The 17397-nt window shown below is 40.8% G+C and overlaps 1 protein-coding gene across 4 annotated transcripts in view; it reads left to right on the top strand.

Annotated features, from left to right (window-relative positions):
• Positions 1-17397, top strand: part of cops2 (COP9 signalosome subunit 2) — a 57486-nt gene that overhangs the window by 36202 nt on the left and 3887 nt on the right. For 2 of the 4 annotated variants that reach the window (XM_084348716.1, XM_084348717.1), the window contains 8 exons: positions 14658-14771; positions 14882-14959; positions 15053-15178; positions 15285-15374; positions 15474-15551; positions 15833-16007; positions 16109-16287; positions 16560-16612. In XM_084348716.1, the coding sequence (XP_084204842.1) occupies positions 14936-14959; positions 15053-15178; positions 15285-15374; positions 15474-15551; positions 15833-16007; positions 16109-16287; positions 16560-16612 (725 nt within the window). In that variant the 5' untranslated portion in view covers positions 14658-14771; positions 14882-14935. Of the gene's footprint in view, positions 1-13955; positions 14170-14476; positions 14496-14657; positions 14772-14881; positions 14960-15052; positions 15179-15284; positions 15375-15473; positions 15552-15832; positions 16008-16108; positions 16288-16559; positions 16613-17397 lie in introns of those variants that run through there. The other 2 variants (XM_084348715.1, XM_084348718.1) reach the window with 2 other exon arrangements.

Here is a 17397-nt window from a genome sequence, read left to right as displayed (position 1 = left end):
TTTGTCATGTCCATATTGGAACACCGATTAACCAACTACATAGTCAGTGACTCATAAATCTAAAATTGATTTGTCATTATCATGCTGCAGGATGTGTTTTTTTTTGTTTGTTTTTTTTAAACTTGTAGATGTTTCCCATGAACCCTGGTGGATTCATCAAGAAGCTGAGATCTCACGGTCTGCCCAGACATTCTCACCTTGGCATGAATTCATAGTAAATAGCCCTAACTGTCTGGTCATTGCATGCCCACCAGGACCTCACAGGCATAATGTGTCATTGATCTGATTGAGATTGGCTGTTTACGTAGCAAATACCAAAGCAATGAAAGATATCACCAAGGTATTATTTCATTTCAATTTTTTAAGTTGTCCAGTAGTAGCACCACACTGGAATCGTGGATTGCTAGACGGGTCACGGGCTTCTCCAAAACCACAACAATTGTATGACTCGAAAATACGGAGGCTGGTAGAATAAACATAGCTGTGTGGTCAGGGGAACCACACACCAAGGCCATGTGGGACGAAAAGAGAGCTTGTTAAAGCGCTCAGAATAATGTGAGAACATCGACAATGTGTTTACTAATCCACAGACAACCTGCAACTTCATCAGAGACAGACACATGTTCAAGTTTTACAAGGCTGTCTGTTAACACGTTTCTTGGAGCACGCCAGAGCTCTCTCTAAAACTAATGACTGATTCCTCCATATTTGACTGCATTACATAAAGACAGCCTGTAATAAAACAAACTCACGCTCTGTCGGCGCGGCCATTCAGGGATGGGAGTCTCACATGAAAAAGCATGACAGAATTTTCTGAGAACCTGAATAATCAGCTTACATTGGAGTTAAGTAGGAACAGAGGGTGGTGGACTCGTGTTTGCTTTCCATTTTCAGCTCTGGCACGAATTCAGGCCACCTTGAAGAATCTGAAAACCATTATCCAGGGCCTTTGGTCAAAAGTGCAGACTGTATAAGATATCACAGCGCTGTGCCTCACAGAGAGACAGAGTGATGAGGATGAATATGGAGGGGGAGCGAGAGGAGGATGAGGAGGGGTGGTATCATGGATGAGATATCGTGCGAGAGGGGGAGAAATTGAGACTAACTGAAGTTCAACACGCCTTCCTGCGCAGACGTCTCAATTGCAGCCGGCTTGCCGTGTCATTCATGTGGATGTGTTTGGTTTCACAGAAACAAAGGAATCCTCTCAAAGTGATGTAATTCAGAGCGGCCGTTTGTCCATCTGAAGTTACCTTCATGGTTGTCTGACACACCACCTTTAGCATGCAACAGCAGATTAGGTAAAGACAGGCCTGCAGACAGGCCTCTCTATCCCCATTGTCTCCTCCACACGCACCCAGTGAACATGCATAAAGAGGGGTCACGCACACGAAGAAAGCATCAATCGCTCTCTCGTATGGCTCTGAGCAAGCTGCTGACTGATGCCTCTTAAAAGGAAGGAGTAATAAAGCTAGGTGTGTGTAAATGTAGGTCTGTGAGTGTGACCTGATTTGTGGCATCTTTAATGTGTTGTAGTTGGTTTGGCTTCATAAGTGTGTTTGTCGATGTGTGTGTGCGTGGGAAACAGGTCAGACGGTGTCATTGTGACCCTTTCAGGCAGCAGATCCCGCCGCTGGATTAACAGTTGTTGAATGTTACAGCATTAATCTTGAATGACAGTAGTGGAAATGTAGAATACCACAGGGCAAAACTGATAGTCTGCACTGTGTTTTGGCACGACTGGCTTAAGATAGTATTACAGCTCTTATTGAACCCATTTCTACAAGCGCATTTCTTTATTTGTGTTCTTCTTTATTTGGATCCCCATTAGCTTCCACCTAGGGGCTGCTAGCCTTCTACAATAATGATACAAATTAAAAGTATACAGCGACTTCAACAACAAATTGAAACAAGAAAGACAAAGATCGGAAATTAAGTCTGATGTAAATGAAAGGATAAACAATAAAATGACAGATTGAAAACAAAAACGTTGTAGAAAAAACAAAATTACAGTATAACTCAAACAAATTACGTTTACACGAGAGTAATCTATTTTTGCTTCAGCGTCTAGGAAAATCTGCTTTTGATCTGTCTCACAGTATATTATCCCTAATCGGCATAATAAATGTTGGCAATTTGCATACCTTTCTGCAAACCATAGATATGTTGAGACTTTACATTTCTTTATGTTGCAGCCTTACATTTCTTGGGGTTCAATTTTCAATGTCATGTAACACTGTTCTCATGCGCTGGTTAGGTTTAGGCACAAAAAACACTTGGTTAGGGTTAGGAAGGGTTTTGGCTTAAAATACCTGATTTTGTCGCCAGAAATATGGCTAAAAAATGTCCCGATGTCTTGTTAAAAAATATCCAGTGGCTTTGTGCTTACAAATGTTGAAACATAGTCTCGAACCACGGTCTCTGTCTTGGCAGCCTTCTCACCCAGCTGTCATGCCACCAGCATCCCCTCGACCACCCAACATGAGTTTTCCAAAAGTAACCTAAAGTGCCGTTTACATGTGAACGAAAGCCCAAAATGCAGAAAAAAAGCTTTGTCCTAAAAATACCTGTGTAGGTGTGGACTGGGCCTGAGAGGCTGCATCACCAAGATACAAAGGCTGAAGAATATTCAGTCATTCCTGAACCACAGGGGAATTTCAGCTCAGGTATTTCAGTCGTCTTCAGTCAAGTGTTTAGTTAAAATTGAAGACATTTCTATAAAAATGAAATATCTCTGAGAGTAATTTGTATGAAAACGGTAAATAGTTTAAGACAAGATTAGTGTGCTGTTGAAAGAGTAAATCAACCAGTTCAATGCTGGGGAGTTTAGTCTTGTCTGTTTGTGTTAACTTTAATAATGGATTATTGCTGAATGTTTCCAATTTCAATTGATTATATTCCCGGGAAATCCGCTGATACACACGAATATCGCCCAAGTATTCCCCAAGGATGAGGAAATGAGCCCAGGTTGATTTTATAAGAGGCAAATTATCCCCCTTTAATGATAGGATAGCGGGTTGATATCTTTTAAAATATAAGATCATTAAATGAGATCATCTAAAAGTAATCATCCCTGGACAGCAATCATGACGGATCCGCAGCAGTCTACCTCCGACTCTCACGCTAACACACTGATGTCATTTACTAAAGCCTCCTCTTCAAAACGGATTGTTGTTTACAGACACTTAAACAGTAATGGACCTTTATCACGTTATGCAGCATTAGCGAAAAAACAGGTATAAAAATAAAGGAACAAATCCGATGATTTTTCTTAATCAATGCCATAGATAACAACCTTCACAGGGCAATTTCACAAGTGATGATTCTCACCAAGCAAGTGCAGAGCAGCCGATATGTTTTCATTCTTGTTATTTTTTTTCATAGTCTGACCACCTGCAACTTGCATATGTCATGCTAGTGCCAGTTAAGACATAAAGTAAATGAAAGCCAGACCTGTGCTTTGGGGTCTAGAAGGAGTTGTAAGGGGGACGTGTAATGGGAAAGCAGCACACTCCCTCTGCACTGTACACAACAGTCATTAGGCAACCCATCTGCTCAATGCTTGCATGCTAAGCTGTAATTTTCAGGCTTTGGTGTGTGTGTGTCTGTTTCTGTGTGTGTGCGAGAGGCCGGTGGTGGCGGGCTGAGAGTAGAAGAGGTTCTTGTGCATGCGTATCCATTGTGTGTGTGGGTTTGTGCGTGCGTGGTATTATCTGGATGTCATCATAACCACAAAATCAGGGCCTGATAGTATCTTCCCCTCCCCCGGCTCCTATCCCCAGCCAGAGTCACGAGAGCCGAGGGTCCCCTTTGGCCACACACACACGTGCACACACACACATGCGCACACACAAACACACACATACAGACACCGACACATAGACACTGCACCATGCTTCCACATTTTGTAGGTAAACATCTCCAGATTGGATGGAATTCCCGCCTCTGTGGGAAATGTGCCCAGAACCATTTGTAAACCCTCTTCTCCGCCGCCTCTTAACTCTTTACAGATTGTAAAAATTCCTATAGTGGGTTCTCAACCTTTTTTTGTGGGTCGTGACAGGCCAATACAAAAAAACAAAAAAGAAATGCAATCACGCAAAACACAATATATTTATCTTTCTCAGGCTGAGCCCTCACAGGTTTGGTTGCATGTATTCATTTGAGAGCATACGCACACGCTACTCACTATAGCCTGTTGCTTCTGTGTAAATATGTGGTCAGCAGACTTCAACATAGCATAGACAGTTTACATGTAGACAACACTGTGAATGATATAGATTTACTGTATTGTGTTGCATGTTACGCATTAAGCCTCTGAGTTTACTCCAGGGGGAAAGTGTTTGCCTGTTTCCCCTTTACAAGCATCAGAGTCTACAATCGCATGGAGGCGTTGGCAGTCGGCCAGCCTCCGCTCTGGTCATGGCTAAACCTGAGCCATATGTCTCATCTAAATCAATAATAGATCGTGATATGTGTAATAACATTTGTTTTATCATACTTAGCACGAATATTGTTCCCATAAATATAAAATATTGTGGCAGCTGAGCTTGAGTTCATAAAACGTCTGCACGCAAAGTGTCGTCCAATGCACCCCTGGACCTAGTATCCTAAACACAGGCTTGGGAAGTAACAGAATACATGTAATGGGGTTACATTATTAGGATACAAAAAGGGTAACTATATTGTGGTAAAGTTACAGAAAAAATATGTTAATTACAGACACATTCAGTAAAAAAGGGGATTACTAACAGGGTTACAACTTCTAGTTTTAACATGTAATTATTAACTGTATCAGAATACATTTTTATAGTAATCTGGGAGGGTAACTTTAAAATGTATGCTGCCATGTGAGTCAGGTTCAACAGGACCTGACTCACATGGGACCGCAGACGAAGAGAAACTCTACCTGAAACTCTACATTAATTACAATGCTTACAAAGGCAAAAAAAAAAAATCCTAAATACACCATAAAAACATCATCAGGTAAAAAAGAAGAGGAACATTTATTAAACCCTTTAGAGAGAAATGGAATCGAACCCCTGACCCTGGGATCATGAGCCGTGGGCTTTTTCCCTCTGACACAGTGGATAAAAAAAGCTGCCAAATTATTATGGTATATTGAAGAGAGATAATTATTTAGCATATTAAAGCAGAAATAGACAATATTTCAACTTTCATGCCTCCTAGCGTTTCCCTGTGGTATTACTGTTGGTGCAGTTAGAAGCCAGGTTTTGTTACTTATTGATTCAGCAGAAAGAATGAAAATCCAGCCAGGCAGCAGACTAAAAAACCAATCTATAGGTGCATGGTGTCATTTTTTGACAGCCATTACACTGTGCAATCGATATTTACTTCATAATGATAAGATAAAGCAAAAAAAAAAGTTGACTATTGACAGTTTAAATAATCATAATGTGTAGTAAAAATACACATTCGGGGCCCCCACACCCACAAGCTAGAAAATATCAACATTAGATCAAACAGATCAAACTTTCTTGCCTAAATGTTGCTAACAACACCATCATCTGTGGTAGTGTTTTTTATGCATGCACTATTGACACAGAGGAGAACAAATGTGGTTTTGATGCGGTTTGGTTAAGTTTACAGTGATCTGTGATGATTGGACACATTTTCTGTGAGTTCATATTTGCTTAACCCGTAGCCGCAGTGTTAACAGCTATGTGTGTCACCTCCGCGGGCAGCTCCTTATCTTGTACGAGCAGCGATTTCATCGAGTGTAGGAAGTGGAAGATCACAGTGGATCATCCGTCTCTGGGGAGGTTGTGCAACAGGGCCAGATACAAGTTGTATCCAAATACTGATGCACCAGCTAATGCACGTGTGCACCACCACATAGACACAAACACAGACACTTGCTGTCCCGAACATAAACAAGACTAAAGCCATTGAATGGCCATCAGTCCACACTACGTTAAAGACGTTTTCCTTCCACTTAAATGCCTTCTGTCTTTCCCAGAACTGTAATTTGTTGCCATTTAACATTGAGGGCACTCAGAGACTGATAACGTACATCAAAGTAATCTCTCAGCAAGAAGCCTGCTTCCCTGGAATGGAAAGTTGCTATTCGTGACTGACCATGGAAAATCTCACATGCCTCCCTGGTTGTAGACCACTGCTCTCAGCTCACAATACAGCCGACTCACTGGAAGAGGAATAAACAAAGTAGATCCTAATGGATGAATGTGAGGGCTTTTATTTGATCTTGGAGATTCTCAGAGACTTTAGCCTCAAACGTAAGAGCCTGCTGGAGTGACAACAGGTCAGACACAGGGCTACAGCAGCCTCTCTGCCATATTTACAATGTAAGTTGTGTTATTGTGTGCAACTGTGAGCCTCAGTCCTGCTCATAACACATTTCTGGCTCAACACATTTTGGGGCGTTGTTTTTGATCATTTCAGGTCTTTCCTTTTTTTTGCTTGGAATGTCCAAGGAAAGTTTGTAACATACAGGTTTGTGTACAGTATGTTTACAAAAAATGGTTGCATCATGTGTTGCAAACCTAATGCAGGTTGAATCCAGGGTAAATATTACGTCTGGGGATTTCTGCAATAGCTAATCTGTATTTTACAGACATTAACAGGAACAGGAATGAAACTTCAGTCTTTATCTATTCACCCCCACACCGATGGGGCAAAGTCTGGTTAAGTTTTGTAGTCCACAAGACACACAACAGTGTTGAAGCATTCTACTGAACAACTGAGGTAGATGGGAACTTGTTTTCATCGTGCAGCCACACAGTACAGTGTGTCTGGTGTAATCTGGTGTCTGGAAGCCCACCTGATCCCAAATTGATTTGAAAAGATGTCATTTAAACACTATGTTAAGCTGAAAATCTTCACTGTAGCTGCTAAGCGAAAGGCGTTAGTGCACACACCGTCTGAAGTGGGTACACAAGCTTGAGTGTAAAACATGTCTTTTCAATTCAATTTGGGATTTTAAGGCTTCTGGAGATTTGGATTATGGAAACAGTCCCCATCTACTTGAGTTGTTTAGGAGATGTTGCGACACTGTTTTGTTGTGAAGCTCCAGAAATGTTTTTTGGACTACAAATCTTCACCAGGCTTCATTTCATCAGCAAGGGGGTGAGTAGATAAAGACTGACTTTAGATTTTTGGGTGAAGTGTTCTTTTAAGTGATGGATCACACTGAAGCAATTACTCACTGATCTGAATCCAGACATTCAACAGCGAACTGGGACACATTGGCGATATTAAAATGACTGCTTGTTATAGTGTTCATTACAGAGAGTGAAGCACATTTTGAACTGCGCTTAAATCGACACAAAAGAGAAACAATCACAAACATATGGAAACATACATTATATAACCATCAGTGCGATGCTCAGTGGGAAACCCCACAGAAATGATATTAGTTACAGCTACATCGTTTTCATTCCAAATCTTCATTGTACCGAGGCAGAGACAGCTCAAACAACCTTCCTACGGATAGTGGAGTATTAAAGTAAAGCATGTAAGATTATCATTCTTTTCTTTTCGTTTCTTTTTTATGAGGGCCCCCATTAGCACCAGCGTGAGCATTGGCTGTTCTTCCTGTGGCGCTGCAGAGATGCCCTGGCCATCACATCTTGTTCTCCAGATGTTGGAAAAGCATGTTTGTTTTGTACAGAGCCCAACAAACGATCCATCATCACAGTTTAAACAGTTTGGGTTGTTTTTGTCGTGAAAATGAAAAATTCATGCTAAAACATCACACCCACTAACATGAATCATATCGCAATATCCTACAGTCATACAATCCAGGACGTATAGAGGGAAAACAACACTGTCAGCCTTTCAGCAAACAAAAAATTCTAAATCACATTTTTTTAAGAAGCAAACTTTAATTTTGCATTTACATCGTTGCGTGATTGACTTTCTTAAATTGCTCTGCTCTGTTCCGTCAAACATTTAATTTCTAGAAAATAGGGTATCGAACAATGTTTCTTATTGTGGGCGATTTTTTACTCTGACCCAGATTCACAATTAATGTCCAACATTGTCTTTCTACAAATATTTGTAGATACCATTTTAACAGAATTTTGAATTGATCTATAATCGATTGATCTTCCACAACAAAGAATTCCTTGAAATTGTTGCAACCTTCCTGAGCCCGTTGTGATCGTTTCAAGTCACAGTCAGGGCAGATGACACAATAAAGCCATGACAGCTGCAAACCAGAAAGAAATGACAAATCATATACAGAGAGAAATTTGCATGAGAAGAAAAAGGCTCTGAAGAAGACAATAATCCAGCGAAAGTAGGCATGCTGTGAGCCTCCAGAAATAGGTATGGTGCTTGATCTATATTTACAGTACGTGGAGGCTAAAGACACATGCAAGCCTTTCAACAGGAGCTGAGTTATTCGCAAGCGGAGGTTTTATTGCTCCACTTCTGACAAGCACTTTCACAGCTGTGGCTCTTCTGAGCTCGGCTGTCAGCTAAGGACATAAATCACTCTGCTGACTCTGACAGGTCAGCAGCGTGACAACAGAAGATGAGTTCATCGCTATGCATTCACTCTGTATAAACCAGCATCCTGTCTGCCAAAGGATTTGACACTGTCTCATGTTAATGAAAGCATGTAAAGGGTCACACATCTTCTGTCTGACTGGCAGTCAATGTGGTCCTGTTGCTTTTGCATGAACGTGAAGTTGGAAGCCACCAATCCCATAGCCTCAGCCTTGGCATTTGAAATATGTAAGGGCATCTAAATATACCAGGTCTACTGGTTTGATTTTCTAAACTAAACTCACAGGGATGAGCGTGGCAGGATAGAGGGGGGAGGACATGCAGCAACAATGGAGGAGAAGAAAGGAGATAGTCCCACCCTGCACTCTGCATCCTGGACCTGACCTGGAAGCTGGACTCCACATCTGTTTAAAGAGAATGCTAAAGACAGGGAAGATTAGAGCCGTTAGCCTGCCATCCCATTGTGGGATCACATCAGCGAGTGTAGGTTGGATATGCTGGTGCCCTGTGCTGCAAGGAAAGCTTTGTCTGGCTGGACTTGGTGACATGTTTGCAGTTATGAAACAACAAGAAACTCCTGCCAACTTCTCTTGTACTCGAACAAGTAATATCATTAACTTGACAATTGTGAGGGAGACTTCAGGGTTTGCCATTCAGAATGTTAAAGGAATTTTGGTTGACAGAAACCACAGACTGTCTGACTTCAGATTTCTTATTTTTTAGACGAATGTTGGATGTGGAGTCATCCATTGATGTACTACCAGGAGTTTTATGGGGTTATGAAACCGTCTCAATTTAATACTAGCCGCTTTATGACAATATCATGAAAGGGGGCTATCAATAAGAAAACTGGCGGATTTGAACATATAAAACGAGAAGTCTGGTGGTACGGCACGAAAACAAAGTTTACCTTTCTTCACCATCGCCATTTGACACTTATTAATCTTACAAAGCCACAATTACCTCATTACCATGAATCATGCAAACAGCTGTGTTTAAAAAAGAAAAATAGTAGAAATTAAGATTCAATTTTTTTTTTTCACTCGCTTCCAAAACAAATTCACACGCTAGCCAGATCAAGATCATTATGACAGGAGGCTGTGGTCCTCATACTGCTTTTGTCCATAGGGGCTGCCATAATCAAGAAAACATGTTCCTTGTGGATGCTTTAAAGGAGCAGTTCAACAAAAATAACAAACACAATATTTATTTGCAGTAACATGCTGGAGTCTTCGCCTTGGCCAAGAAATAGTCCTGCACATGACCCCCGTAATACTATGTGTTGTTTTTATACTTCAGTTTTGGTGCAAATGAAAAGATTGATGAGCTTTAGGGATGCTGATAGAGGGATTTTCTTCCCTTTGGACAGAGGCAGGCTAGCTGTTTCCCTCTGGTTCCAGTCTTTATGCTAAGCTAAACAGCCACTGATGCAAGCTACAAAGAATGTGGTTCACATTATTAAACAGAGTCACAGTTTGATCATGGTTTGGGGAAAAAAGGCAGAGTTTAGAAGTCGGTTGATGGACCTATCCATCCTCCTCTACCTCCTCACAAAACGTGGACCTCTTTGTCACTCTTCATACCACATCACCTGGATTCCTAAAGGCTTTTTTCTGAAACGAATGAAGGCAATCTTCTGGAATGTGCGCAGGAGCTTCACATTTGCTGTACAGATTTGAGCGTGGTACCAATCTTCTCATCTGACTCTTGGCAAGACTGACTCTGAAGATGAAATTGAAAACTTAACAACAATTAAGCAGATGAACTCATCCCAGATCAGTCCTGTCCAGCCTGGTTGTGTCTAAAATTGCGTAAGTTCTAAAGTTTAGTGCTGCAACGATTAATTGACTGTAATCTATTATATTAATAATATTTTGAAGAATCTAGAAAAAAAAAGGTCAGAATTCTCTCTGATCACAGCTTCTTAAACGTTTCTTTCCTCCTCTTTGACAGTGAACTGAATATCTTTGGATTGTAGACAAAACAAGACATTTGCGGACGTCATCTTGGGCCTTTGGAAACACTGATTGACATTTTTTCATAATTTTCTGACATTTCATAGACTAAACTAATCAATTAGTCAAGAAAATAATCAAGCGTTGTTCATTGTTTATTTGTTTCACTCACCTAAATAGAACCATGAGGGACTATAAACCCAAATCTGAATGAAGAATGTTCACTGGACATATTTATTTATTGCCTAACCCCCCATACATTTATAATAAACCCCAATTCTCTAGACACCCCAACACCCACAAACCCCACTCAGAGCACATACCGCAAACATACCACGTTAGCGTGTGATGCAGAGGGGCTGCGTGTGGACTTGGCTGCTGCGGCTGTTTCAGCTCTTGGAAGTTGGATTTCATCTGGAATAACAGCCCCGGTTGATGGAAGTTGTTGCATAAAATTGAGACACGCTTCTACATACCTTGTAAAAATGAAAACAGCAACAAAAAAAAAATAAAAAGGGAAAAACAAACTGGCTTGTCACGCATCTTGCACAAGTTGAGAAGTGAGAGCAGCTATGATGACCTCAGGGCAGATTGTACAAAGTTGGCAACCGTGCAGGTTCTTGGGGTATTTAACAGCATGTGCATGCAGAGGCACGCATGATTCAGCAGGTGTGTATATTAGATCATATATATTTACATATACACATACTGTTTACACTATACGACTTGCGTGACTGTGCGTGCATTTGTGTGCATGTATGAATAATGATCTACAAGGGAGTTTGGCAGCAGCACAGCGACGGTTAGCACCGCAGTGTGAGCACTTTAGTGGTGAGGGCCATTTGTGGAGAGTATACAAGCAGGCGGCCTGCTGAGAGAGGTACACAGGCTTTTGCTGCCAGATGCCAGGCTGGAGATATATTCAAAAGACTCTGTCTCATGTTTAAGGGAACTGTCAGAAATTAGATTATATTAACTCGATTGAGGTTATTAGGTTCGGCATAAAACAGTTTTTGGCAACCAAAAATTAAACGGCTTATAAAACCCAGTGTATACATCAACGCCAAGGGAATAATATCAATGTACTATTTTTATCAAATGAATCAGCAAAGATTATCTGAAATGACGATGGCTGCGCGGAGGTGTTTATAAGGCTTAATACCGAACTTTTGGATCTCTAAATAAGGTTAGTAGGTTTACATGGCAAGGTTGAACATGATGAACTTGTGTTTATCACACCATCCCCCTGTCTCTGTCGGATAAATAAAAGTCTCTGGCACCAAGTTGGTGCCTGAGAGAGAGTTGTATTAAGCTCGAGCTGGGAGGGTCCTCCTTTGCCCTCCAAGCTCTTCAGCAGCATCTTCCCACCACAGCTGGGAAATCCACTCTTTAGAGGTTGTCTCCACGTTGACAGATCAGTCGGTCTGTGGCGATAACAGTGCGTTTCAGGTATGTGAAGAGGCCTCACGCCATATAATTTGAGGAGGTAGTGTGGGTGTTGTGATGACACGTCAGGGTGTATCAGCGCCCACGTGTCTTTTGTCTCAGACTCACGGAGTGCAGCTCATTCATTAGGTCCTTTATGTTGATGCAGACCAAGTGTAATTAATGAAACGCTGACAGGCACTACACACACACCACCGCTGCTAGAATAATGCGTCTCACGCATGCAACAAAAGGGTGTGCACATCTCGAATCACGTCACCACACACACACAGGTCACCAGCCGAGTGTTGGTCCGGAGCAATGGGAATATTTTGGTTTCTCTGTGAAACGAGCAGACAGCCGCAGCGTGGTTTTATGTTAGAGATGTAATAACTCTGTCAGAGCACACATGAAAGATAATATGGCTGAGGAAAGTTCTCCTTCTGACACATTTGTACACACACACCAGCACAAGTGATATTACTCTGGACAGTCCTAATGCCTTTAAAGTTATAACTCAGTCTGTGAATAAATCCTTCGCTTTAATATTGGTGTCGGTGATTCATGTCTGGATATTGTAAATATTATGGCCAAACTGACTGTGTAGGATGACGAACTTGAGTTTTTCACCAACACTCATAAATTTTTTTTTTTTAAATAAACTAATGACACATAAGTTGATGACACACGAGCTGATTGAGTAACTTTTTCGGGAACAGGACCGTAATTTCTCGGGTAATGAAATCTCTCACAGGGTTCAGCGTGGACTGACCTCCTGGGTGACGCAGAGAGACCAGAGAGGGATGTGATGCTGCCAGTGGTCTCTGTGGCAGCCAAGACTGTTGAGAGAACAGTCACGAAATCCAACTGACATGAACCTGATTCACAGGGCCGACTGAAATCTGACACGCACAGCTGGAGTTCATGGGATGTTCACAGTGGTGGAAATTAACAGAGTGCATTTACTCATGTACTCTAGGTACTTGTACCTTTCTTGTACAATACATTTCAGAGGAAAATACTGTACTTCTCTTTATTTATTTGACAAGTTGGATTAAGATTTTTCATACAAAACATACAGTCATCTTATTAAAACATGTTCTTAGTTAAAGAGTTAAGTGCCCATCAGTGTCCAAAGTAAATACAAGTACTTTCACTTTTAATACTTGAATTACATTTTGCAGATAAAACTCTGAGTACTTCCTTCACCCTGTAATATCTGATGTAGGATGTGTAGTTTTGTCTGTCGTCTTTGACTTTGCTTTAGTCAAACCTTTCTCGCCACCGATGGATCAGATGAACCTGGTGAACCAGGGGGTACAGTGTGTGTGGTGGCTGAGGTTGTTCTGTGTTTGCGTGGCCGCTTTTGCTTCGTCACCACTTGTGATCTTCCCACAGTTATTGTGGCATTTGATATCGATTGCTAAAGTTCCTAAAATAAATGAAGAGTCCGGAAAGCCAAGAAAAATATATTAACACAACTCAATTTTCCAAATAACTTTTTCATAGCTGGGCCATACCACAAAGTAAAAATACTGTATCGCAGAAAAAGTCTTGCATTCAAAATCAATAAAGCAAACAAAAGAAAACATTACAGAACATTTATAATATACAGTTATGTATATACCTGGAGCACCAAGCATGTGTCATTATTTGTTTGTTATGAGCAAATTGTAAATAATATTGCAAGTAAAGGTCTGACGATGCAGCAGAAACGTTGCTATCAGTGCTGTATCCTTATTTTATATTATGTTATTGGATTTTGAACACAGATCCATGTGCATAACAATGTTATATCTGTAGCGCTGCATAATATTTTATAAATACATGTTACAAGACATACTTTAGTATGTGTTACATGTATATACTGAATCTAGAAATTAAGTAGTAACTCCCTAAAGATATTAAAATTAATGCATTTGAGTAGAAAATACAGAATTTGCACCTGAAATGTAGTGAAGTACAAGTACCTCAGAGTAAATGTACGCACTTATAATATTATAATGCATTGTTTAAAATCAGTGTAACTGCAGCCATCACATGCCACAACATCCAGAGGACTGCAGCTGGTACTACAGTGTGAAGTTATTCATGTGTCTGAGGCGATCCGACAGCGCCATCTATGGACGGAATCAGGCTGCTGCCTCCTGCCACCCCGACACACCACTTCACCATCGCTGCAAAACACAGCACAGGCCGGGCTACTGTCTGTCTCTGAATAAGAGCAAGGAAGACCATCAAGATGTCTGATATGGAGGACGATTTCATGTGTGATGATGAAGAAGATTACGACCTGGTATTTACGACTGAAATTACTCGGCTTGCGCTTCAATTTCAGCCGTTTGTCCGCTGAGAGCTAACAGTGAAGTACCGGGCTAGCTAACGTTAGCTGTTTAGTTAGCTTGTTGGCTAATATCAAGCTGACAGCCGATGACTAACGTTAGCTTCCTACCTGACCAACGATAGTTGGTTTAAGCTACAATGCAGCTGGCTTAACTCAATAAACAGTAACCACATTGAATAGCAAACGTAGGGCTTATATTCTGAACTGACGCTGAATTTGAGTTACAGGCGTGAAGAGCAAACCAAGCCGGCTAGTTAGCAAGCTGTTGCTAACGTAAGGTTAGCTCAACGGTCATGTTGCAGAATTGTACTCACGAGCAATCTGCTATCCTATCCTGTGTCTTAGCTAGCTAAGAGTTTCTGTTTTGATTTGTGAGCTAACGTATCTGTTTTTGAACTGGATTTTGTGACATGAACTCGCACTTATATGTTCATACTCAGGAATACTCAGAGGACAGCAATTCAGAGCCAAATGTGGACCTGGAGAACCAGTACTACAACTCCAAAGCCTTGAAGGAGGATGATCCCAAAGCAGCACTCAGCAGTTTCCAGAAGGTGGAGTTGTACTCCATAATAATAATAACAGTTCTTTGTAGCTCTGCTCATCTAATTCATTTAAAAAGCACTATATTTCCTGACATTTCTTGGTCTTTTTGTGTGCACAGGTACTGGAACTAGAAGGAGAGAAAGGAGAATGGGGATTCAAAGCACTGAAACAGATGATCAAAATCAACTTCAAGCTGGTATGCATTGTAACGTATGCCATTATTTATTTATCCATCCCACCAGATATGAATCTTTAAGCAGTGTTCCTCTTCTGTGTCTCAATCGTGTAGACCAACTTTCCAGAGATGATGAACAGGTACAAGCAGCTCCTTACATACATCAGAAGTGCTGTCACCAGGAACTACTCAGAGAAGTCCATCAACTCCATTCTGGACTACATCTCTACCTCCAAACAGGTATGGATCGACGATGCTGGCAGTTATATATGTTCTGTCCTTGAAACTTGAAGTACCAGGTGTTTTAAATCTGTGTCACCCTGAAATGCCTTTCCTGTGTTTCCAGATGGACTTGCTACAAGAGTTCTACGAAACCACACTGGAGGCTTTGAAAGATGCCAAAAATGACAGACTGTGGTTCAAAACGAACACAAAGGTACACAGAGGTTCCTCGCTGATCCCAGGTAGTCTTGTGTCATAATTTCTTAGTACAACAGGACCTCAGAAGTGCTGTTTTTGTGTTGTTCCCCTGCAGTTAGGGAAGCTGTACTTGGAGAGAGAAGAGTATGGGAAATTGCAAAAGATCCTCCGGCAACTTCACCAGTCATGTCAGGTAATTAGCTCTTTGTTTTTGTTTTTGTTTTTTCACTGTAAATGTAATAATATGTTTCCTTAGTTTGGTACAAAAAATAGGTTTTACCTCGCAGATATATTTTTGTTTCTTAACTTATCAATTGCTTGTTAATTATCAGTATGAGAATAATAATAAATAAGCCTTGCGTTGCAGTAGCTCTTTCTGAAACACATAGCCACAGTTGTATCTGTTTATATGTATATGTAGATTTGACAGCAGTAATGATCTAATAAGTGGTTCTAATTTTATAACGACTACAGACAGATGATGGAGAGGATGATCTGAAAAAAGGCACACAGCTGTTGGAGATCTATGCTCTGGAGATCCAGATGTACACAGCACAAAAAAACAACAAGAAATTGAAAGCCCTGTATGAGCAGTCACTTCATATTAAATCTGCCATTCCTCACCCGCTCATAATGGGAGTTATCAGAGGTATGATGGTGTAAATGTCTCCTTCACTTATAGAGCAGTTGTTTAGTTCATACTGTCATAGCTGTTTGCTGGATGACCTGTGCTTGTTTACTCTTGTACAGAGTGCGGTGGCAAGATGCATTTAAGAGAGGGTGAGTTTGAGAAAGCTCACACAGACTTCTTTGAGGCCTTTAAAAACTACGACGAGTCTGGGAGCCCAAGAAGGACGACATGCCTGAAGTACCTGGTCCTAGCCAACATGCTGATGAAGTCAGGAATAAATCCTTTTGACTCTCAAGAGGTATGAAAGTAATTGTTACTGTTTGAAATGTTTGCTTTTAATAATTACAACAGCATGTAAGAATATGAAACCTATGGGGATAAGGCACAGACTAGTGGTTGCCACATAAGTTTGTGCAGTTTGCAGTTGAGTTTTTGATAAAGCACAGCGAGATTGGCTTTAATCAGAATGATTTGCTGAAAGTGTTTCAGAGAGGTTTTTGTGCTTTATCAGTTGATATTTACTGACATTTTAGTGCCAGGCATAACTTTTCATTGTGTTTTTTTCCTAAGGCCAAACCATACAAAAATGACCCGGAGATTCTAGCAATGACAAACTTAGTAAGGTAAGCATGTATTTGTTCCCCTCATAACGAAGGTGTATACAAAGGTCTGTCTGTGCCACCAAGGCGGGTTGTAGTGTTGGCTGTTACTGTTATAAGTAACATATTACAAGCTGTGGTTGTGGCCGTGCTCCAGGCAACAACATGGTAACTCTACCCAATTAGTATGCAAAAGACTGCGATGTGACTGGTTCCACACGGTAGATTCATATTTCTGTTTAATCTGAAAACATTTTGGGAAATGTAATAATGGTGTAAAAGAGTAAGAAATGATTGTTTGGGTTAAAATAACTTTGTTTCACAAGGGAAATGAACCCTGGTCTCTCATATGAACGTCCTGTGTATGACTCACCCCTCCACTCTGATCGAGTCCCTCACCCTTCACTCACTGGTAGCAACATCCTATGTACGTCACTCAACTTAGATGAGTGTAAGTATTATCATAATTTAAACTGAAATCATGCCCTTTCCTAAATCTAACCAAGTAGTTTATGTGCCTAAACCTAACCATACTGTGACTGTTTCACAATGTGAACCGTGTAATGTCACATATGCAACCTCCATTTTTATCCTGTTGAAAGCAACCAACATACCTCCACTTTACTCACCAGTTTTATTCTGAGATGTCACTCATACCATCTCGACAACCACAGCTTTAGTAAGGAGCACAAATAGACAAGCAATGAGAATAATGAGTGAGACCACTTTGGTATTTAATGTCGTCTAACCTAAGAACAAAAGTAAACAGATAAACATAGTTAATGACTTTGTTGTTCACCTTTATTTGC

Source organism: Pagrus pagrus (assembly GCF_965226575.1).
Source record: "Pagrus pagrus genome assembly, chromosome: 1".
Classification (NCBI taxonomy): domain Eukaryota; kingdom Metazoa; phylum Chordata; class Actinopteri; order Spariformes; family Sparidae; genus Pagrus; species Pagrus pagrus.
This window is presented reverse-complemented; position numbering and strand designations above follow the sequence as displayed.